Below are 25311 nucleotides of genomic sequence, written 5' to 3' on the forward strand. Positions count from 1 at the left end.
GGTACATTGGAGACAAGGTGATATGGGAGCAGCCCCTACTGGTTAGAACCATGAAGCATTCTCTTCAACTCTTGTTTATTAAAGCTTTCAGTAAATCAAGCCTTCATTACCAGACCGGTACTTTTAACATTCTTGTCAGTGTGAGTTCAGAAAAAGTTGTTTTCATAAAAAGGCATGTTCCGTTAATAATTTGGCTTTGAATAGGGAGACTAAGCTTTTGCTGTACCCAGTCAGCTTTCATGGATTATGCATGATAAAGGTATGGGATGCATTATCCTGAACGCTCTGAATTATGGGAAGGCCAACTCCTGTAGACTCCATTTAAATCAAATAATTCAAAATTTCATAAATTATTTCCTTCTTCTCTGTAATAATAAAACAGAGCCGTATTCTTGATCCCAGCTAAGATAGAATTAATCTTTATTGGAATCAAACCAATTATACTGGGTTTAATTCATGTTTAAATGTTTTTAGTAGAATAAATTGGGGATGCACCGAATCCACTATTTTGGATTCGGCCGAACCCCCGAATCCTTCCTGAAAGATTTGGCCGAATACCGAATCCTAATTTGCATATGCAAATTAAGGGTGGGAAGGGGAAAACATATTTTTTACTTCCTTGTTTTGTGACAAAAACTCACGTGATTTCCCTCCCCTAATTAGCATATGCAATTTAGGATTTGCATTCGGTTTGGCCAGGCAGTAGGATTAAAATCCTGCTTAAAAGGCCAAATCATGGCCGAATCCCGAACCGAATCCTGGATTCGGTGCATCCCTAGAATAAATATAAGATATGGAAAAAAAAAACCTTTAATCTAGAAAACCTCCGATCCTGAGCATTCTGGATAAAAGGTCTGAATGTTTTGATCTCTACATTAGTTGTCTGAAATGGTGTATATGGTTAAGAGCATTTTTAGTGAGAAGCCTATGCTCTCTGGCGTTTTGTTAACAGCTTGTCTGTTTAGGGATTTAACATTAGAACTGTGTGGGAGTCTGCACCACTATTTTTGCTAGAAATAAAAATATCACTCGCATTGGAGGTGCAGACAAGCACAAGGCTAGAGGCAAGGGTTGTCAGACTGCTTATATTTAATTTTTGTTTAGCCAAATGACCCCCACATAAATTTTTTTCTTCTGTTATTTCTCTTTTGACATCTAGTGAATTCATTCTGCTTGCTTTTACCGTCCCTGTGGGTGATGCTTCTATTATTCCTTTCATTCTATCTGTACTTAATAAGTGGAGGGTGGTCGGTGTTCTCCCAAGTAATTTTCGCTAATATATATATGAACATAAAATTTATGGAGGTATTTATTATAACTCAAATTTTTACTATATTCAAAATAACTCCCAACCACAATTTTAATTTACTAAAAAAAACAAATGAAAATAGGTGTAGAAAGAGTTGCGACAAAATCTTGCAACAATTTGAATCGTGCAAAGTCTTTGAACAAAAACCAGCGGGTAACCCTCGAACATCATGAAGGCAATAAAGAAAATCTTCCAATTGTAAAAAGGGACATCTTCCATTAACCTTTACATGACTTCAACAGGTTTTAGCTGGAGTATTTTTGTATTAGGATTTTTAGCAGCTTTGGAGCATAATAAATCTAAATCAATTTTAGTATTTTTCCTCTGAAAGTTTGAATTTTTCTTAAAAACGATACTAATACTCAATGCTGTTAATATCTTGCCTTTGCCAAGATAAATTAGACAATAAATGTAACACATCTTAGAGCATCATCAGAGAAGCAACATCATTTTATGCGTTCGTACATCTACATAAACCTTCAACCGTGATGTCATTTCATTTGGGTGGCCTCTCTTTCAAGTGCAGTTTTCACTCATTGGGGCAAATTTACTAAGCGCCGAAAATTCTCCAGCGGCGGTTTTGTAGGCAGCGCAACACTACGCCAGACGAAAATTTGCTCAGACAACACTAGTTCACTAACATGCGAAGTTGTGTCCAGGGCTCTGAACGCTGGTGAAGTTGCGCTAGCGTTAATTCGGCAAGCAGAGCGAAGTTGTGCTAGCGGTGGCTTATTTGCGGGAAGTTAAAGTTGAATGGACTAATATGTTGCTGCAAATACATTGCACAAGCCCAGGGAAGCTTAATAAAATAAAATAGAGTTGTTATAATGCCCTACACATGAGCCCAGTGTATAGTTTATGTGCCATATGTTAGGAAATGTAGGGGGGAAGCTGGGTACCCCGCAAAAAAATTACGCTCTTTTGCAGCCTATCACCCTGAAAAAAGGAAGACACCAGCGTTTTTTGGGACTTAGAAAATTTTTCAACTAAATTTTGAGGAAGTCCTATCTACTCTATTGCACTTCACCTGGACTGAGGTGGTCGAAGGCAAGTCTGGCGCAAGAGGGCAACGTTCAGTAAAATGCGCAGTTACGTCACTTCGCCAGAGCGCAACTTCACCTGACGATTGAGTGTGAATGAGCGCCAGTGTGTCTCTTTCGCTAGCGGACTGTGTCCGTTAGTAAATCGGCGAAGTACTGAAATGACGTCACACTGGTGAATTTTCGCCAGCGTTAGTCACTTCGTAAATTTGCCTCATTGTGTTTGCTCTAGAGCAGTGATCTCCAACCATTAGCTCACGAGCAACACATTACTCACCAACCTGCAAGTTAGCAACAAATCAGAACGTTTGCTTTTATTTTCTGTTGGCCTCAGTCTAACTGTTCACGTCTGCCATTGTTCCCTAACCACACCTGCAACAATGCTGACTGCAACCTGCCCAGCTAGTGTGTCGCTTTCTGGCACAGTTTTACAGAACACAGGCTGTTTTCAATCTTCTCCTTTCCACCAATAACACTCGGGTTTACAACCTGTGGTGTTGCATTTTATAAAACTAGGGCTGGGATGGCTGAGCTTCATTTTAAAGGGATTCTGTCATGATATTTATGATGTTTTTATTTCTAAATTACACTGTGTACACTGCAAATAATTCACTCTACAATATAACATTTCATTCCTGAACCAACAAGTATTTTTTTGTTGTTATAATATTGAGGCAGCCATCTCAGGTCATTTTGCCTGGTCATGTGCTTTCAGAAAGAGCCAGCACTTCAGGGTGGAACTGCTTTCTGGCAGGCTGTTGTTGCTCCTACTCAATTTAACTGAATGTGTCTCAGTGGAACCTGGATTTTACTATTCAGTGCTGTTCTTAGATCTACCAGGGAGCTGTTATCTGGTTACCTTCCCAATGTTTTGTTGTTAGGCTACTGGGAGGGAGGGGGACTGGAGGGGAGTGATATCACACCAACTTGCAGTACAGCAGTAAAGATTGACTTAAGTTTATTAGAGCACAAGGCACGTGACTGGGGACAGCTGGGAAACTGACAATATGTCAGCTCTTTTGAGAACTTATTTCAGTGCAGAATTCTGCTGGAGCAGCACTATTAACTTATCCGTTTTGAAAAATATTTTTTTTTCCAATGACCTGATATGATTTTCATATCCCTTTAAGAATAAAATAAAATTTCATGCCCTTTTTGAAATAAATAATTGCAGGATATCTGCCTTGTTTTTATGTTGCCTGATCAGTTGTAATACCGCCCTGTGCCTCCCTTACTCCCCCGCCCCCACTTGCCCAGATTAGTTCCTTAAAAGGGCGGTTCAACTTTAAGTTAACTTTTAGTATGTTCTAGAATGGCCAGTACTACTTTTCAGTTGGCTTTCATTTTTTCTTTTTTTTTATTATTATTTCAATCTGTCAGATGGGGACACTAACCCCATCTAAAAATCAAATGTTCTGTAAGGCTGCACGTTTATTGTTATTGCTACTTTGTATTAATAATCTATCTATTCAGATATTCCAGTCACTTCTTCAAATCAATGCATAGTTGCTAGGGTAGTTTGAACCCTAGCAATCACTGCTGAAACTGTAAACTGCAGAGCTAAATAATTTGAGATAATGGAACTATGCTAAGATGAAATTCTTCATTATGTAACTTTTCTAAATTCTATGGACAGGCACTTCTGTGGTTGTTCTTTGTTTCAGGTGCATGCTGCTTCTGCTGGGATGAATTTTATAAGGGGCACATGTAATACCCTCCTCTCTCCCAAGGGTGATAAAGTGCTTGAAAATACCTTACCAAACTTTGCATACAGTGACACATAAATATGTGGAATAAGGCATTATAAATATAATAATTCAAAAACGGGCAGCACTCACAACTTTGTGCAAAAGAATTATATTGTGAAAAATGCATACATCACCATACAGGCACACATTCAGTAGCGACGTTTCGAGCCAAATGTGGCTCTTTTTCAAGGCATATGGGTAATGATATCTAAAATCTACACAGTCCATACAAGCTTATATTGTCCAACAGAGGAAGTGACTCCTAAGTTCTTTCAATATGCCTAATACAGGGCTTCTGCTGCTAACATTCTCCTGACATCCCCGAGTAACCACTGTCCGTGACCAGTGATCAAATGTAAATATATGCAGGACTGGACATAATTTGAACAGTTGCACCTAGTGTTCCTATCCATGCATTCTTTTTATTTTGTAGATAACCACACTGACATGATGGAAGTTGATGGAGATGTCGAAATTCCACCAAGTAAGGCTGTGGTATTACGTGGTCATGAATCAGAGGTGTTTATTTGTGCTTGGAACCCAGTTAGTGACCTGCTGGCATCAGGGTAAGTTAATGTGTTTGAAATGTTACCTTTAAACAAAAAGCTTAAGGTGGCTCTGCGCTGTAATAAATCAATCGCACCATGATATCACCCACGCAAGGTGACTTTGTCGGAGGAAAGATTCGCCAAAGGAGCTAACCTTTCCTACGACAGGCCCACCTTTGGTGAGCGATATCATGGATAGGCCTGCCTGTCAGAGGGCCCCATACACAGGCAGATAAGCCTGTGCCAAATTGCTCTAAAGGGCTCAAATCAGCATCTTAAATCTGCCCTTGTATGGCCACCTTTATTTTGACCTCAGATCCATATAGATTCTTCTGTTTTCTAATGAGGTGTTTCTTGATCTGCAGCACTTCTAGTACCAGTAAAACTCTAGCTAAAGGTTGATTGCAGAGCAGATAAGAGCAGTCTGCAGAAAATCTCTTTGGTACCAGAGAGAAAATTTCAAGTCCATATACTGTTGATTAAAAATGTTAACAAAAAGTTACTAGGAAAACTGGGTACTCTCAAGGGTCTGGTGGGAAATTAATCTTGTTACCGAGTATGTTAGATTGGGATTACTAGCTACAATACATAATCCCCAACTGAAGTGTGTTTTAAAAGTGGTTTAAAACTATGGTTTACAAACTATGCTCTTGTAAATAATATCTGCATTTGTTTTTAGTTGGGCATTTACTTTGACACTCTTTGATAGCACAATGGTTCTCAAACATACTATTTTTTTTTCTCCTCACCAAATTAAGCTTTTGTTTTGTAGGTCAGGAGACTCAACAGCCCGAATATGGAATCTTAGTGAAAATAGTACTAGTGGTTCAACACAGCTTGTACTTCGACACTGTATACGAGAAGGAGGGCAAGATGTTCCCAGTAATAAAGATGTAACTTCTTTAGACTGGAATGTAAGTATTCCAATCATACACAAGGTAGTATGTTAATGAGCTCAAAAGAGATTGCCTTCTTAAACTAGGCTCAATAACTCTTAGAACAGAATTAATATATAAACTCACTAGGATCCTGCTTAATATATCATGATTGGTTTCTTACTGGGGGATATATGGAAAAGTGGACTCTGTGAAACTGGTGTTTTGAGTGCGTTTTTAGACCTTGGTTACTATGCTGCAGTGGAATTTTGAAGTTTTCCTTGTAGCATTATGCATTCCTTTTATGGAACATGGCAGGGGACTGAGTTGGTGTCACTGAAAGGAAATATTATTGAACATAATAAGCAGTGCAAAGCTTATGCTGTGCCAAATTAAACCATGACTTGTGACAGTCATGACAGTTTTATTTGTACCAAAATGCAAAATTGCCTTTTGTCTTTGTGTTGCCCATTATTATTTTATTGCATGACTATTATAAAGTAGAGTTTGCAGAATAATTTATTAAAAAAGAAGCCTAGTCTGGCCACATGTGGAAGGACTTATTGACAATATATGTGCAAATCTGCTTTTCTTGTCCGCTTAATGGACCAAAGCAAATGAACGCTCATCCAGTGCAATTTATGCTGATAATTTTAAAATTTCAAAAGCTGTTTTATTACAAATCCAGTACAGTTGTTTGGAGGCCACTCATGAAACAGTCATCACTACCCATCCAACTAGATTCCAACTTTAGAAAGATCTGACCACTTATGGCCAAACAACACTTCTTCTGGAACACTGTTTAACATAAAGGCATTTATTATAGGAACATTGGGAACAACAGAAACTTAACCAGATTCTATCAGTAAAAATGTTTCTGCTTTTTATTTTTCCTTACAGAGTGAAGGGACACTTTTAGCAACTGGGTCTTATGATGGCTTTGCCAGAATATGGACTAAAGATGGTAAGTCTGTTTGGTTCATTTAGGATTGATAGGTATAATACATTAGTCCTAAAAATGCCTTTATGCATACTCATACATAGACAATATACGACTATCTATGTGCAAGGCACGGTATCCTGGCACATGCTAGAACTGTACCAAACAAATGCTCTGAAATGTTAAACTAGTTGAAAGGCAAGCTGTCTTGATGAAATGTCATGTTTGGTTGCTGGAATATAATTTTGCAGTCGATGCAATTCGATTTCTATTCTGGAAAGGAATGTTGCATTGTGGATGAACATGGGGAACACCTTTTTTTGTTCTTTCATTTATTTTAGTAAGCGACACTTGGCATCTTTGGAATACGAAAATATTTATCCTGTCATCTCTGATAAAGGAAGCACTTTTTTCCTTTTGCTGAAGCTTGTTCAAACTTTTACATGGACTGATTTATCTTTTACTTGTTAAAAATCATAGGCCAAATAAGCTTCCTTAAGCTTATTCTCTCCTAGTTTGGATGTGATTTAATTTCCTTCATCTCACCCATAGCTTTCTGGCAAACTGCATCCGGTACTCTTATGAATCTTCAAAAAAACCATGAAATGTTGTATTGCCAAACTGATCTTAAGGATGTGTGTTCAAACCTACAGGAAATCTTGCAAGCACGTTGGGGCAACATAAAGGACCCATATTTGCATTGAAATGGAACAAGAAAGGCAACTTCATATTAAGCGCAGGCGTAGACAAGGTAAATTGATGTTGATCATTTTACATTACAAAGATGTAATGCTAAAACAAGAAGCTTGCATATCTTGTATGTATGTTGTATGTAGTTTTATATATATCAAACACATGTAGTTTTTCCCATAGACAATATAGGATTTATTTTGTAACCTTATGAAAAACTGCTTCCGGTTAGATTTACGTATGAAGTCTTTTGAAAACCGGGCAGGTATTTTCAAACCAGACAGCAGGTTTAAAGACCAGACTGTCCGGTTCAAAACAGGACAGGTGGAAACCCTATATGTGAAAATAATCTGTCGTCAAAAAATAATTTGATTTAACCTTTACCATATGCCATTTCCCACGGGTAGGCAGTGACACAATATTTTGGAGACTGGAAGGTTTTCTTTGTCAGATTTTTATACAACAGCAGTGGTTCCAGAAAAATGAGTGCTAAATGTTGCAAGTGTTTATTCTATAAAAAGCAAACTTCAGTGCATAACTGTACATGACTAAATGGTGCAGATTGTCATGCTTTGGTGTCACATGGCATTTTTTTGCATTGTAAATAAATTCACATTTGAATTTGCTGTTGAAGTCTAATAGAAGCCATAGCCCAAGTAAGAACTTTTTGTCATTGGTATGTGTTATATGTTTAGTGAACAAACCAAAACAGAGAGAGTTTAGGCACATTTTCTCATTGTAATTTCTCTTTCTTAAGCCTTATGCAAAGTAAGGAACATTTAAAAAATATTGCTTTGGTTTATTTTTTAAATGAAGAATAAAGCAATCTATTGTTTGGGTAAATACTTATTATATCTTGTTTTCCTTACAGACAACTATTATCTGGGATGCTCACACAGGGGAAGCAAAACAGCAGTTTCCTTTTCATTCTGGTATGTTTTGCTTACTTTCTGGATTATAACTACGTGTTATAGATCTCAAAACAATGTAAACTTCTTGCACATATGCAGTAATAATCAAAGGACAAGGAAAGGCTTAATTGCTAGTGGAATACAGTTTTTAGGAGCCTGTTTAGTGGACTGGCGCTTCCCTTTGCTGAAAAACACAGCTGCCCAGGGTGCCATGCTGTCGTCTTGCTGTGGTCTCTCCCAGTGAGTGATTCCTGGCTGCTTCCCTGGGCTGTGTTCATGCACATTAGAGTAAAATAGGGAAAACACTAGAAGCCATACTTTTATGCTTTACTGTTTGCAGCATGTACCCTGGGTCTGAGGATAGCAATTATATCATCTGGAGGTGCACACCAATCACTTAAAAACTTAAGCTCAGGGTATAATGTATATGTGCACATGGGTGGGATGGTTCCGTGGGGTGTTTGTGTGTAGTTTGGGGTCTGGTAAATGTAATGTTGAGGAACAGAGGTATTGAGTCTGTGTAGTGTACTGTTAGAGAGACAACAAGTGCCTTTATTTAACTGTTGTATTTTGCTTTGTCATTGGTACAGCACCAGCATTAGATGTGGATTGGCAAAGCAACAACACATTTGCATCATGCAGTACTGATATGTGCATCCATGTCTGTAAACTGGGCCAAGATAGGCCAATAAAAACATTCCAGGGACACACAGTGAGTACTATTGTTCACAACGTTAAACTAATTGTAATATCTGTAAAGAAATCTCTCACTGGTTAAGAGTACTTATTCCTTAGCCAACGTTAAAGGAACAGGAATACCAAAAAAATCTGTTCTAAAATAAAGAACTATCGCAAAAATGAAAATTTAATAAAAGCTTCATCATACTGAAATAAGAAACGTAAATACATTCAATAAAATATTTTCCATCATAGATATCACTATGAAGATTTTCATTCATCCAGGTCATGGTATATCTAGTATAGGTAAATCTAAAAACAACTGGACTTGCTGAGTAATCAATGAAGACGTTTCATTACTCATCCGAGCAGCTTCTTCAGTTCAACTGACTGGTGTGGGAAATTCTCCGCATATAAACTCTTCCACTAATCCAATCACAATGGCCCATTGTAACTCTTCAAAGAGGTGACATCTGAAGAAATTCACAGAGGTGTAGATTCTGTGTAGTTACTGTGATAGGATTATCCAAAGTGTCATGCAACTCCTGGAAAGAGGTGTTACTTGTGAGAGTTGCATGAATGGACGTGTGAAGTGTTCTGAAACCGCCGGGGTACAGATGTTAGAACAGCATTGTATGTAGCAGACAGGTGGTGTCGAAGGCCTCCGACACCAAACTATGTGGTAGAAGTCTGCATTTGAGTTTTTGCTACTATTGCAAACACAACTATATTTTATATAAACAAGCTGCTCTGTAGCCATGGTGGCAGCCATTTAGGATGAAAAAGGAGAAAAGGCACAGGTAATTTAGCAGATAACAGATAAGCTCTGTAGTAGTATACAATGCTATTCTGCAGAATGTATCTAGTATCTGCTACTGTATGTAACCTGAGACTTGAATGGCTGCCCCCATGGTTACACAGCAGCTTGTATATATAAACTATAACGCAACCGTTTGATCAGTGCAGGGAAATGGTACAATGTATATTAATTACTGTAAAGCACTTTCATTTTTTGGTGTTACTGTTCCTTGAACTATGTTTCCAGATTAACACTTACAACTTCTTTTAACAATTCAATATATTATTCTCATCTTTTGCATTTGATATTTTTTGTAGAATGAAGTAAACGCAATAAAGTGGGATCCTACTGGTAACCTTTTGGCATCGTGCTCTGATGACATGACATTAAAGGTACTTTGAAAGCAAGAATATATAGCTGGGATCTTGATATTAAATGTTTATTATTGCACGTGTATTCAATTTGACTTTCCCGTAGCTTTAGTTTCCTGAGAGGTAACTGGGAAGAACCTTCAGATCATACCTGAACAAGGATTGTTTTAAATACTAGAATACAGAAATAGCATAATATTTACTGTACATTGAACATCACATGGCTGAGGGGAAGGGGCGGCAATAAAGATGTGTTTTCAGTGGACAGCTATTAGGGAACAGAATGTCAATGATGTTAGAATGTGTAGAAACATTTTCTTATTTATTTTCTAATTTAATTTTTTATTGTAATGTAGATATGGAGTATGAAGCATGACACTTGTGTTCATGATTTGCAAGCGCACAACAAAGAGATCTATACTATTAAATGGAGTCCTACTGGGCCGGGAACAAACAATCCAAATGCTAACCTAATGCTAGCAAGGTAAATCACTCTTTCAATCTCAGTGTTTGACACTTATCCAGTCAGAAATTACATTTACGATTCCTTTTATCTTGCAGTGCATCATTTGATTCTACAGTTAGGTTGTGGGATGTAGACAGAGGAATCTGCATTCATACGCTGACTAAGCATCAGGAGCCTGTGTACAGTGTAGCCTTTAGTCCAGATGGCCGGTACTTGGCCAGTGGTTCATTTGACAAATGTGTACACATTTGGAATACACAGGTACGCACAGCATTGTCTGTTTTAATTTAATAGTGCTTTGGCTTATTTATTTTTTTCTTTTTTGAATAACATTTGTTTTATGAAAGCAAATTAAGCTTTATCAATGCTGCTTTTCCTAGGAAAATAAGATAAACCACAGTCCACCTTTAATTATCTGTCATTGTAGCTTCCTGTTACCAAAGGGAAGCAAAATATGACAAATAACTGTTTAGCCATGTTCATGTCCAGTATACTTGCACAATAATGTGTTCTGCATGGAATTGTGCATATATGGTAACACCGGCACTGTTCTTGGTTTGCCTTCATGGAACAGGTTATTATATTTTTAAGAGTTGATCAGGATTTAGGGGGAAAAGCTGATTTATTTTTTCTATTTCCTCTGTTTTGTAGACAGGTGCATTAGTTCACAGCTATCGGGGAACAGGGGGTATATTTGAGGTGTGTTGGAATGCAGCAGGGGACAAAGTTGGAGCAAGTGCATCAGATGGTTCAGTAAGTATAAAAAATTGTTTACATTGCAAAAGCTGTTTTATATACGTAGATGAAATCTTGATACGTACAACATACAGTCAAGAGACAATTATTCTCTTTAGGGTTATGGTATTGAATGTAAGTCTACTGAAGAGAGAACTCAACCCCCCACCAATAAAACCCATTACCCAGAACCCTACATTGTCTCCCCTTCCTGCTCCCCCCCGCATAGGTGATAAAACCTACAAGTGCCCCCAATCCTTTACTTGCCTATAAGTAAGCACAGCACATATCATGGGAGCCATCTTCCAGCTTTTCGGATGTCTTCGGGTCCTCTTCCTTCCCAAAGGCAAGTTCTGTCACTTGGCGCATGTGCAGTTGCTTCGAACTGGAAGACTGCTCCAACTGCGCATGTGCCAATACCCACTTCCCAGAGAAATCCGAAGAGCCTGAAGATGGTGCCCACAATCTCTGCTGCACGAACGCTGCATCTGTAGGCAAGTAAAGGATATGGGGCACTTATTGGTGTTATTAACTATTCAGGGAGGAGCAAGGTGGGGGGACTATGTAAGCTACTGGGTAGGGGTTTTAATAGTGGGGGAGGGAGTTGAGTTTAACCACTGCCGTATTACCAAATTGATTTCCATGCAAGGCTAAGCTGATAGCACACAACTTTTCCCATCACCATGCAAAAGCCCTTTAAGCCTGATATGGCCAGAAACAGGGAAACTCCAGGTGTAGAATAAGGGGTAATCTTTTGTACATTAGATGTATCATTCTAGGCATAGTAAGCTTTATTCAGCTTTAATGTCTGAGGCTTGGTTTTAACTTTAAGTTTGTCCTTTTGTTTGTTTATACCAGGCAATGCATATTACTATGGACAAGCAAGAGACAGTGTGTGTTATGTTTGCAATTTATACCATGCCTCAGATTGGTTTCTTCTTTTTTTAAACAGGTTTGTGTATTAGACCTACGAAAATAGCGCTACTGGTTGGAAGCCATGGACCGACTATGAATGTGTACATAGCCAAAATGACTGTCCCTGAACCCATGTACTGCTATAGTCCCAGTTAACCATGGCCAGTCCACTTCAGCCAAACCGAAATTAAACCTATACATATATATTTAAAGTTAAAAGCAAATCCCTGCAAATGTTGCACCTCAAGAGGACGGAGATCTATCACATCTAATGAATATATGCGCTGAAAACTGGTTTATCTCGAATATCATCTGGGGGGGAAAAAACTTTGGAAGAGCGTTGACCGTGAAACAGAATAAATATAGCAGACACGTGATGGTGAACATTATCTACATCCCACATTTTTATTTTTCAAATTCCAGCTTCAGTATCCAGCAACCAATTGTTTTGTTTTATTTTAAATCACTTTGCCTTTACAGAGATCTTGGGCTATTTACTTGAGCAATAGTTTTGTTCTTGGCTTTGAAACGTGTTATTTTATAGGGGGTGGGGAGAATTCTCTTATGACTGCATATAAAACTTTGGGATTTTTTTCATTTTCATTCCCTTTTTCCTTCTTGGTCTACCACTGCTCCATTTCTAAAAGATGCAAATTGTTTGTCTGGACTTGGTACAGGCATAATTGTTTAAATATTACCTGTACAAATACAGTCACATTAAAACAAACCAGAGGTAACATTCTGTTTATTTTATGGTGACGTGGCTGGATGTTTTTTCGGGATGTAAATCTACCAAACCTTAAAGGCACAAAAACAAAGATCAGACAGCAGACACTGATGTGTCTCTTGTTTGTTTAGACCATAAACATAACATGGAGCAATTTTTTAAAGATAATTTCCCCCCTTTTTTTTGTGATCAAGGGTCTTTTATGGCAAGAACACCTGAAAATTCATTAAGCTATACTATGGAGACGTGAAACATTGACAACTTCATTATGTAAACAAATTACAGTGTTAAGATTATCTCTTATGTGATTCGCCTATTCCAAAGGTTTTTTTTATACCTATATGTGTAACTCTGGAGAGGGAAGCCAGGTGTTCACCACTTCAGATTTACTCTGTCTTAGAACTGTGGCACACCGGGCAGTTTTAAGGTCTTTCAGAGCTTTTGTTAATTTGCTTAATACTGTTCCCATTGACTTCACAAATCACTTTCAAGTGTTGTATGTATGTGATTGCCTGAAAATACAGTGCTTGCAGGAGATTTATATAAGCCTTAGTGAGGGCAAGCATCCCATTCAATTCCCTTACCCATAGACTTAAACCAAGTTTTGATGTTCATGAACGGTTGCAAGCATGTTCTGATCTGCAAGCTTTCTCCAGAAAATAGCAAGAAACAGTCATAGAGAATAGTCAGTGTAGTTATGGCACACACAAGAGATCATTGCCTGTGAATTGCCACTTGTTTGAGGTATCTCCTGCAAGTGCCTAAACGGGCAAGTTCACCTTTAGGAGAACCCATACAATACAATAATATGTGCCTACATAAGTATTCTTGCACTTGGAATAAGTCAGGAGGAGTAGGGTGAGTTCTGTAAGCAATAACAAACATGGTTTCCTCGCTCATTATTCCTATTGACTGTCAACATATCAATAAGCAAAGAAGAGATGGGAAAAGGCAGTATAAGTTGAACCATAACTCCTGACGTTATTCTGCCAAATTCTTCATCAGGGATGCCACTGCAAGTGATTACCGGATCACCTAAGTAGAATGCTATTTTAATGAAAATCAGTGAATTCTTATTCATTCTTTTTGAAACAAGTAATGTTTTGGCACTTACTGTTGCATTTTGTATGGTTCCCTAAAGGCGAACTTAACTTTGATCATAAAGATATTCTATAATTTGTTGTTTTCAGCCAGTTTTGTGCATTTTACCTTATTACATTTCCATGACTACTGCCCCACCATCACCAAAAAACGCACTGCATGCCTATAGACTTAAGGACAATGGCAGACATGATGCTTTGTAGACAACCAAATGCAAGGAATTGTCTGAAATGGCTTCCTTGTTATAGCTGATAGCTATAACAGAAATATCTAGTCTAAATATGTCAATTTCTGGGGGAGTTGGGTTTTTAGGCCATATTTTGTCAAATGGGCCATAATAAGTGGTTTTGGGAGCTCCTTCTGTTTTGTTGCATAATTCCCAAGAAGCAGCAGTAAAAAAACAAAGCAGTTTCAATGCAACATCGTGCTATTGTCATTAAACTCCAGAAGGCAGCACACATTGTTCATATATATCCTGCAATACTTTCCTGCTTCAATGAGTTTCTTTGTTTTTCTTATCATGTTTGAATCTGTTTACTTTTCATTTTCTGCTTTTCTTTTTCCAGTTTGTTACACTCTTAGGTGAAAGCCTCCGATCCATTTTCTCCTTGTGATTCAAAGTGAAGAGCTTAATTCTAATTTGCATTTAGAAATAGTATAGTGTTTGGGATAATTTGAACCTGAAGCCCAGTGAACTGCATAATTATGAGTTAATAACTCTCTGTACTAAAGTCAAGTAAATTCCTTATATTTAGGGACATTTTGTAATGTCAACAGTTTTTTTTTCGAAGAGTCTTCATACTAGGGCAACATGATATCAAACACCACTTTTATGTCCTTATGCAGTGCGTAAACTATCGGGTATTTTTAAGATCAGTAACTTGCTCCAATTGAATGGTCTACCATGGCTCTCTTGACAGTGTTTGTTTTATGTTTTTGCTCAGTTTTTCCTGTTGTATGTTAACCTGAATTGATACCAATATTGTTTTTTTTTTGTTTGTTTGTTTTAATACCGTTTTCAGGTTTGAAAGAACATATGGTGGTTGGAATATCTAACAAATGATGCTGAAAGGCCCTGCTTTCGAGTTTTCTCAATAGGAAAAGAATCTGTGCAATAATAGAGAATAGAATGTGCCCCCAGGTCTAGACACAAACATAGTGACCATTATACCCTTTTTACCCCTTTTTTTTTTTTTTTTTGGAACTTTTTTTCTCTTTGGAATTTTTAACTAGACTGATTTTAAATAGACATGCCATATATAATACAACGGTTCAGTTCAATCCAACGTTAAAGAAAAATTATCATAAAAATAATATAAACTGCAAAATCCTATAAAAAAAAAAAAATATTTTGTTATATTCTTGAAACACACTTTACTATTATCTCCAAATCTTCTGCTGTTTTTAGTTTAAACCTCCCGAATTTACGATTTTACTTGGAATGCAAACATCTATATTCTGACTGTCCATGTCCTGCCATGGTGCTTTTATCTGCCAATGGATATGATCTACTTTGTCTGTAACTTGATGTCAGGATTTACCAATTGGTCTGAGGTACAGTATGTGCACAAGCTCATTCAGATGGCAAAATAATATTCGGCAACTCGTAATATAAACAACATAGTGTTGGCTATTTTGTTAGTAAAAAAAAAAAAGATTTTGAAACTAATTGTGAGCCTACCAACAGCACTGGAGATATAAATGTCTACGTCCTTTCTACTTTCAAATGAAATTTACAAATGTAAAAACATAAACCGGCCCATGGCAGTTTTTGTACTTGTTAATACTTTCATTGGTTTTCATGGTTTGTCTAACAACAATGACTTTTTGGTGTTCTGTACTGCCCTGGACCATGTTAATTACACTTTATGATGTGTTTTTGGTTCTACATCATAAGTTGCCCTGTTTTCTCTCACCCCTCCCCACCTTCTTCTTGTTTTGACACATTTTCTGTTGCAGTTATCCTTTGCATTGTATTGCTCTGACAACTGTAATTTGAATCAGATCTGAAAGAGGTCCAGAATAAAATATATTTTGATATTATGCTGTCTATTGTATTTTTAACCATCATTCATTTCTCTATCTCTTTAGAATATATTCCTCTTAATATCCATAAATGTAATTTTTCAAATCTACATATACAAAAATATTTCCTTGCAAATGTATTTAGACATTTAAACAATTGCCATTGTTATTAATAACAAATCCTACAACCAAATGTTGTTCTGTGACCGTTTCATTTAAAACACTCTACTTCACCTACTAGTAAATTATTTGCCATGTAGAAATATCGTTTTTACCAGAAATGGTGATTGATTAGATTAGTGGTGTTGGACTGCTATTATTCTGAACACAACTAATATTTTATGTATAGAGCAAAGTGTTCCCCTGGAAGCTCTTCAGTTTGTCCCACTAATGTGATCTTTAATCTAGATAGAAGTGGTCAGAATAAATCTGAATAAAACATATTGAGTTTTGCATATCAACCTTCCCACAACCAAACATCTTCAAGAGCAAAGCCTTGAATTTTGTAAAAACCATGACATGTTTTCATCAACTTCCATTTAAGATAGTTTCATAATGAACCATGCTATAAAAGAAAATGCCATGAAAGGGTGTTAATCTATATGCCTTAAAGAGATACTGTCATGGGAAAAAACATTTTTTTCCAAAATTAATCAGTTAATAGTGCTGCTCCAGCAGAATTCTGCACTGAAATCCATTTCTCAAAAGAGCAAACTGATTTTTTTTTTTAAATCTGACATGGGGCTAGACATATTGTCAATTTCCCAGCTGCCCCAAGTCATGTGACTTGTGCTCTGATAAACTTCAGTCACTCTTTACTGCTGTACTGCAAGTTGGAGTGATATCACCCCCCTCCCTTTTCCCCCCAGCAGCCAAACAACAGAACAATGGCAAGATAACCAGATAGCAGCTCCCTAACACAAGATAACAGCTGCCTGGTAGATTTAAGAACAACCCTCAATAGTAAAAACCCATGTCTCACTGAGACGCATTTAGTTACATTGAGAAGGAAAAACAGCAGCCTGCCAGAAAGCATTTCTCTCCTAAAGTGCAGGCACAAGTCACATGACCAGGGGCAGCTGTGAAATTGACAAAATGTCTAGCCCCATGTCAGATTTCAAAATTGAATGTAAAAAAATCAGTTTGCTCTTTTGAGAAATGGATTTCAGCGCAGATTTCTGCTGGAGCAGCACTATTAACTGATGCGTTTTGAAAAAACATGTTTTCCGATGACAGGATCCCTTTAATTATGTTGTTAAAAATTTTGTTTTATATAGGTTAACTTTTCTGTACTTTAAATTCATTTTTGTACAGAATCCTTCTGTATAAGTTACTGCTGGCAATGTCACCTGTACGTGAAATTTATTTCTGAGGTTCAGATAAAAGACATCTGTTATTTAGCTTAAGTAAAAATACTATAAAGTCTGTATCTGACGGGAACAAAATAAATGTCCTTCCCAGAGTAATAGCAAACCATTTTTTAAGCTTTCCTGCCTGCCCTGTTGTATTTGAAATCCTTAAGAGGATATCCTTTCTAAAGGGCAAACAGCCTGTTGATATCACAACATTGCTTATCTTTGTCCATTGAACAAGAATAAAGCTATGATTCAGTGAATGGTGGCAGAATTAAACTTTTCTTACAGGTATTAACACATAGAACTATTAACCCCCTGTGCATCTTTGTCTTGTGATGTTTTGCAGAGGAATACTACTCCCTATGAGCTTTGTTGATATCAACCAGCACTAGTAATGCCTATTGTTTGTATACATTTCATCTTATCTATATATTACTTATTAACATATCAGGGCTGATATACAGTGGTGTGAAAAACTATTTGCCCCCTTCCTGATTTCTTATTCTTTTGCATGTTTGTCACACAAAATGTTTCTGATCATCAAACACATTTAACTATTAGTCAAAGATAACACAAGTAAACACAAAATGCAGTTTTTAAATTAGGGTTTTTATTATTTAGGGAGAAAAGAAATCCAAACCTGTGTGAAAAAGTAATTGCCCCCTGAACCTAATAACTGGTTGGGCCACCCTTAGCAGCAATAACTGCAATCAAGCATTTGCGATAACTTGCAACGAGTCTTTTACAGCGCTCTGGAGGAATTTTGGCCCACTCATCTTTGCAGAATTGTTGTAATTCAGCTTTATTTGAGGGTTTTCTAGCATGAACCGCCTTTTTTTTTTTAAATTTTTAAAATTTTTATTGATTTTTGAAAGCAAAATCCAAGTCGTATGCGTAATACAGTACAGTAATGCATTAATGCACAGGAGTAAATAGATTACAGAAACAGTCCAAGTAATACAATATATGCATCTAAGAGATCGAACCAGACTTATCTGCAATAATAAAATGTATGTACTCTCACATTGAATATAGACTGCCTCATCCGCTGTCATTGATACAAGTAGAAAAATAAGTTCTGCAGATCAACTTGGATTGATAAAGGGAGAAAGGGAAGAGATAGAGCAAAAAAAATTAAAAAAGGAAAAAAAAAAAAAAGGAAAAAATAAAAAATAAATAAATAGGGAAAGGGGAAGTGGAATTCCAGATTTAGCAAGGCCATGTCCAATCCAATCAAACACGAGAACTAGCAGTTCAGTCTGTTCTAGAGACAAGCTAATTTTTAACATCTTTCCATCAAGACACACAGTCCGCATCATGGGCAATGTCGCAATAATGTAAACAGAAAAGTATAGTAAACAGATATCAAGTCTTCATAGCCATGTCATGGTCTGGCAGAGTTCCCCAATGTAGTATTTTAGATTAATTACCCCTCTGTGCAACCTCCATGTACTGAATCCACAATCGCCAAGTTGCCCAGTGGTTCCGTTTAGCTTTATAAGAGTCAGCATGTAGGTCTTCATATTTACGTATATCCTCCATCTCCATAATCCATTCTGTTAACGTAGGTATCTGTGGAGATTTCCATTTACGAGGAATCAGAAGTTTCGCTGCATTTAGAGCATATTGGGTCAGTGATCTCTTATAGGAGGCTACTGAGTGCTCATTATGATGGAGAAGGATCACTGCAGGGTCTCTGATGATCTGAAGTTGTAGCTCCTTGCTACAAATATCTAGTATTATTGTCCAAAACTTTTGTATTTCTATACAATCCCAATATATATGAAGTAGTGACCCCTGTAACAGGCCACAGCGCCAACATTTATCTGAAGTGCCAGGAAACATTCTGCTCAGTTTAAGAGGAGTATTATACCATCTTGTAATGATTTTGTAATTATTCTCCTGAACTCTACAACTTCTTTGACCTGAAAATGACTTCAGGGTAATTCTTTCTACGTCTTGTTCTGTAAAATTTGTATTTAGGACTCTCCCCCATTTTATAAAATGAGGTAGATTTTGCATGGGGACAGATGTTGATGATGAGAGAGACTTATACAGCGCTGAGATAATGCGGAAAGGAGATTGAGAGCGTCGACACATGTTTTCAAAAGTTGTATACAGCTGCTCCTCAGATGCTCTTTTCAAAAAATGCGTTATAAAACTCGCTAACTGTCGATACTTAAAAAATTCCGACGGAGGAAGTTCCATTGTTTCTAATATCTGATCCCATTTCGGGAGTACCGCAGTAGGGCATAGATGAAAAATCTGCTGGATTTGGCCCTCCCGCCAGTTAGCAAGATATCCCTGCCGCATGCCAGGAGGAAAATCAGGATTGTGCAGTAGAGGTGTGAGTAAAGAGGTCCTGGACATCAATTTCGCTTTATATTTGATAGAGTCCCAAGTTAGTAAAGCATACGTTATGAGCGGATGAGCAACTGGCAAACCGTGGCGATGTTTAGAATGCAGCCAGGGGAGCAGCTTCAAAGGTTGTGGAGCAAACGTCTGCTCAACAGTTATCCAATCTTTGCTGTGTGCAAAATAAGTCCAATCGACAATACGCTGTAGTACACAGGCCTGATGGTATGATTGGAAATTCGGTAGCCCAATTCCTCCTGCAGTCTTAGTCCGCTGTAAGGTAGACAGCTTGATGCGAGGTTGTTTATCATTCCAAATAAATTTAAGAACCATTTTACTCAAAATCTTGAAAAAATCTGTTGGAGGTTTTAGGGGAAGAGTCTGGAACACATATAACAACCTTGGGAGAACGTTCATTTTGAGAGTGTTCACTCTGCCAAACCATGACAATGGCTTTCCAGACCATGTGGTAATATCTTTTTTAATCTCCTGGAGTGTTGCTAGGTAATTTATATTTGCCCAGTCAGCATAATTCGCAGTCAGAAAGATACCTAAATAGGTCAATCTATCCGTGGCCCACTTAAAAGAAAATTTATCCTTCAAACCATTCACTGAGGTGGTAGGGAGACCTATATTTAGTGCGCTAGATTTATTATAATTTATCTTGAAGTCACTTAACAGACTGTATGAGCTGATTTCTTGAATGAGATTAGGGAGAGTAGTGACCGGCTGAGTGAGTGTAAAAAGCAGGTCATCTGCATAAGCACAAATCTTATATTGCGTATTGTTTATTAAGACACCGTGAATATTAGGATTATGGCGAATAGTAGAGAGCAGTGGTTCTAAAGCCAGAACAAACAAAAGTGGGGAAAGCGGGCACCCCTGCCTAGTACCATTCATTAGTGTGATATGTTCTGACAGGGAGTTATTTATTTTAAGTCTAGCCGTAGGATTAGTATATAGGGAAGCAATCCAATTAAGGGTATGTGGGCCTATACCTATATATCTGAGGCAGTGGAACATAAAGTCCCATCTTACTCTGTCAAATGCCTTTTCGGCGTCGGTAGACAGCAGCAAGATGGGAGTCCGAGCCCTCCCCCCAGATATCAAAATATTCAAAACTTTATTAAGGTTATCTCTAGCTTCCCGACGGGGAAGGAAGCCCGCTTGATCCCCCTGTATTATCTGGGAAAGTCCCGACTTCATACGTGAAGCAAGGATGTTAGCTAAAAATTTCACATCGTTATTAATGAGAGAAATTGGCCGATAGCTTGATGGTGAAGAAGGGTCTTTCCCTTTTTTAAAATAAGACTAATATGAGCTTCCAATGTAGGTCGAGACCATAATCGTCCTTTTTTAATCTCATTGAAAGCCTTGACCATAGGGGCAGTTAAATGAGGTTTTAGAGCCTTAAAAAACCCTGTTGAAAAGCCATCTGGGCCAGGACATTTCCCTGTTGGGGAGGATTTTATTACTTGATCCAGTTCAGCATCTGAGATGTCGGTTTCTAGGGCCCTCAGCCAGTCTGGATCACCCCGTTGCATGTGAGAAGAGTTTAAGTAATTTACATACTGGGCTTCCGTAGTCGTACTCTGACTAGAAATTTGATATAAATTTTTATAGAAATTGGTCAGTGTCTCATGTATGTCCTTAGGAGAGTTGGAAATCTGCCCAGTCGATAGTTTCATTTTAAAGATATGGTTTTTGTGTTCTTTAGCTCTTAACATTCTAGCCAACATCTTACCACTTTTATTGCCATGATCATAGAACATTTTTTTGAGTAAAAAGGAGGCTCTATCAGTTTCGCTCTGTAAAAGAGCTTTAAGTTCTTGTCTAGCCAATGTAAGGTCCAACAAAATTTGTGGGGTTCGTGAGGTCCTATGTGCAATGTCAAGTTGTTGAATTTTAGATAAAAGGTCACGTTTCTTTTTTTCCCTAATACGTTTCAGTTTTGCTCCCTGTTGAATAAAGATACCTCTTATAAAACATTTGTAAGCTTCCCATTCAAAAATTGCATTACTAGCTGTATCAGTATTATTCTTGAAAAATTCTTTAGTTTCTTTAGTTATACTATCGAATATCTCTGAATTTTTTAAAAGGCTCTCATTGAGTCTCCAAGTGTACTGTCTAACTTCAGAGGTCTTCAAGAGCATACTCAAGTATACTGGTGCATGGTCAGACCAAGAAATGGAACCAATCTCTACTTTTTTAAGACTATCTAAAGATTTGTGGGATAAAAAGATATAGTCAATCCTATTGTATATATTATGACAGTGCGAAAAATGCGTAAAATCTTTATCTTGAGGGTGAAGTGTCCGCCATGTATCAATAACCTGAAGGGCCTGTAGTTGCTGCTTAATATTTTTAATCTGTTTAAACGAGAGAGAGGTAGTACCAGAAGAACAGTCCAACTTAGGTTCTAGCGGGATATTGAAGTCGCCTCCTGCAATTATTGTACCTTCTGCGAAAGCGAGTAGGGCATCATGGATTTTATCCATAACCCTGCACTGCAGATTATTAGGCAGGTATATTGAGGCAAAGGTGTATTTGCAGGAGTGTAGAATACCTTTAACAAAAACATAATTGCCTTGTGGATCGGCTTTGGTATCTAATATCTCCAATGGTAAATTATTAGCTAAAACAATCGCAGTACCTCTAACTTTTGTTGGCTGTGGAGTGCTGTGCAAAATTTTTGGATAAAATCCATCAAACCATCTCGGTATGTGATCAAGTTTATAATGTGTCTCCTGAACCAGTGCAACCTGGACCTTTTTTGTTTTCAATTCTTGTAGCAAAGCTCTCCTTTTCCAGGGTGAATTAAGTCCATTTGCATTGATCGAGCAGACCACCAAATTTGTGTTAGGTGTCGGAACAAATTGTTTTCGTCGTGTTCTGTTGGTCATGTTGAATCGTAAAAATTGTTAAAGTAGGGAATTCCAAGGAAAGGGGGGGTGATATACAATAACAGATAGAAAAGTACTAAAAACCTGGGGGGTGATAGGTAGGGAAAATGTAGGGAAAGGGGAAAAAAGAACCACTAAAGGATCCGAAAGATCCAACTTCACCACAAACGTGGTATTCGGAGTCACCTCCGATGGGGGGGGTGGGGAAAACTAGGTGTACCTCTCAAGACTCACAGAGCCTCCGTCCCATCGACCCATTGCTTATAACCTAATATTGTCTGACATGATAACCAAAAATAGACCCCTCAGATAGCAGTCTGGCAATCAAGCATATGCAGTCAAGTGTCCCACAACAGGAAAATGATAAGCAATAACATCAAATCATATTCAAAAAGATTTAAAATAAGTAGTAAGCAAAAGCCACAGATATTTCACCATATCTGAAAGATAGATCTTGTATAATCAGCTTAACCTCCAGAAAAAAAAAAAAAAAAAAAAAAAAAAGGGGGGGGAGGGAGGGGAATGGATTTCCTCTCTGAATACTACAACTGTGTGGCAACACATATACAGATAATTGACCTTATACAATCTAATCATAGCAACACAGTGGTAAGTTCAATCTTAAAAAACAAAGCAAAAAAAAAAGGGAAAAATTATAATACATGACCTGGGAGTATAAGTACACATCAGACTATATAGCTTTTTCAAGCAAACAAACCAGGGCACATTATATACTTGCTGTTGGAGGGTGAATAGCACCGAGAGTTCTTATAAGTAGAGTCCCAGTTAAAGTGGAGCCAACATATGACAGGCTCAACTTGAAGCAAAATTCAAAAACTTGTTCCCTCCATGAAAGTAGTGCCTGTGGAAAAGAGAAAAATCCTCTCATCTGGGTCAGGTCGTTGCGTACTTCAAGATGGTTTTTTGTTCCGTGGAGTATTCGGTAGCCGAGTAGGAGATTGAGCGTTAAGCCGTTTCCTCCATTGCCTGGATGGGGTGAAGTCCCTCCTGCGAGTTGGGGTGCCTGGGATGTCTCCTGATTGGACTGTGGGAGCTTCCTCTGGTGGTCCCATGATGTAATTCCGCCATTCAGATATCTCAGGAATCGGTATATCTAATTGCTGGCAGAAATTGGATATATCCATAGGGTATCGCAAAGCGAATGTTTTGCCATTCTTAAGCGCCAATAAAGCAAAAGGAAAGCCCCACTTATACGAGATATTACCTTCTCTTAAAGCCAAAGTCAGGGGTCGTAGCAAGCGTCTCTGCGTAATGGTAGAAACCGCCAGGTCTTGGTATAAATGTAGGATATTATCCTCATAGTGTATCCCGTCTATATTGCGTGCCTTTTGTAGAATCTGTTCCTTGATTTCAAATCGGGCCAAGCAGCAGAGAACATCCCGTGGAAAATTACCTCTTTGTATTCCCACTCTGTGTATCCTTTCAATAGGTATTTGTGGGGTTCCCGAGTCGTCTAGAACCTCAGAAAATAGTTTGACTGCTAGATCCCTCAATTCCTCGCTAGGCACATTTTCAGGGATGCCACGAATGCGTATATTACAGCGACGACTCCTATTCTCCAAATCTTCTGTATGTCGTCTTAAGTCCAAAATGGCCTGGTCATGCTTCTGTAAAGTTCTCGCCTGGGCTTGCGAGTCTGCAGTAACTTGTGTCATGCAATCTTCCAGCTCCTCTATAGAGTCACGCACATTCGTCAACTCCTGTTTTAGAGTAGCCGTTTCTGCAAAGATTGTCTGCTTTAAATCTGACCCCATATTTTGCAAGTCCAGCTTATTTGGCATTTGCGATAAAATATTGAGGATCCCCTCTAGATTATTACCAGCCTCTGACGCTGTATCTGAGATGGTGCGTAGATCCGCATTTTCACAAGGCCCCTCCGCCATGTTGTCTTCAATCGGCGGTTCCGATAAGTCCTGTGACCGCGGAAAAAATTGTTTAATCCCTGCAGAAGAGGAAGAATCCTTTTGCTTGGATGTGCAGGCCGGTGTTGTCGGCTTGTTGTGTTTCCCCATCCTCAAAAATCAGTCAGAATTGGCTGAATTACAGGCCGATAAGACGGAGCTCAGGAGATGTACGTCCTACACCATCGCCATGCGGCCACGCCCCCATGAACCGCCTTTTTAAGGTCATGCCACAACATCTCAATAGGATTCAGGTCAGGACTTTGACTAGGCCACTCCAACTTCATTTTGTTTTTCTTCAGCCATTCAGAGGTGGATTTGCTGGTGTGTTTTGGGTCATTGTCCTGCTGCAGCACCCAAGATCGCTTCAGCTTGAGTTGACGAACAGATGGCCGGACATTCTCCTTCAGGATTTTTTGGTAGACAGTAGAATTCATGGTTCCATCTATCACAGCAAGTCTTCCAGGTCCTGAAGCAGCAAAACAACCCCAGACCATCACACTACCACCACCATATTTTACTGTTGGTATGATGTTCTTTTTCTGAAATGCTGTGTTACTTTTACGCCAGATGTAACGGGACGCGCACCTTCCAAAAAGTTCAACTTTTGTCTCGTCGGTCCACAAGGTATTTTCCCAAAAGTCTTGGCAATCATTGAGATGTTTTTTAGCAAAATTGAGACGAGCCTTAATGTTCTTTTTGCTTATAAGTGGTTTGCGCCTTGGAAATCTGCCATGCAGGCCGTTTTTGCCCAGTCTCTTTCTTATGGTGGAGTCGTGAACACTGACCTTAATTGAGGCAAGTGAGGCCTGCAGTTCTTTAGATGTTGTCCTGGGGTCTTTTGTGGCCTCTCGGATGAGTTGTCTCTGCGCTCTTGGGGTAATTTTGGTCGGCCGGC

General features: G+C 38.2%; 1 protein-coding gene across 3 annotated transcripts in view; it reads left to right on the forward strand.

Annotated features, from left to right (window-relative positions):
• Window positions 1–15896, forward strand: part of tbl1xr1.S (transducin (beta)-like 1 X-linked receptor 1 S homeolog) — an 82120-nt gene extending 66224 nt beyond the window's left edge. For 2 of the 3 annotated variants that reach the window (XM_018264626.2, XM_041564075.1), the window contains exons 7-17: window positions 4531–4663; window positions 5418–5559; window positions 6421–6484; window positions 7114–7211; window positions 8022–8082; window positions 8652–8773; window positions 9856–9930; window positions 10266–10393; window positions 10471–10636; window positions 11027–11128; window positions 12063–15896. In XM_018264626.2, coding sequence (XP_018120115.1) covers window positions 4531–4663; window positions 5418–5559; window positions 6421–6484; window positions 7114–7211; window positions 8022–8082; window positions 8652–8773; window positions 9856–9930; window positions 10266–10393; window positions 10471–10636; window positions 11027–11128; window positions 12063–12089 — 1118 coding nt within the window. In that variant the 3' untranslated portion in view covers window positions 12090–15896. 3 annotated transcript variants of the gene reach the window in all.
• Window positions 15897–25311: the final 9415 nt, after the last annotated feature.

The sequence above is a fragment of the Xenopus laevis genome, chromosome 5S (genome assembly GCF_017654675.1).
Source record: "Xenopus laevis strain J_2021 chromosome 5S, Xenopus_laevis_v10.1, whole genome shotgun sequence".
Lineage (NCBI taxonomy): Eukaryota > Metazoa > Chordata > Amphibia > Anura > Pipidae > Xenopus > Xenopus laevis.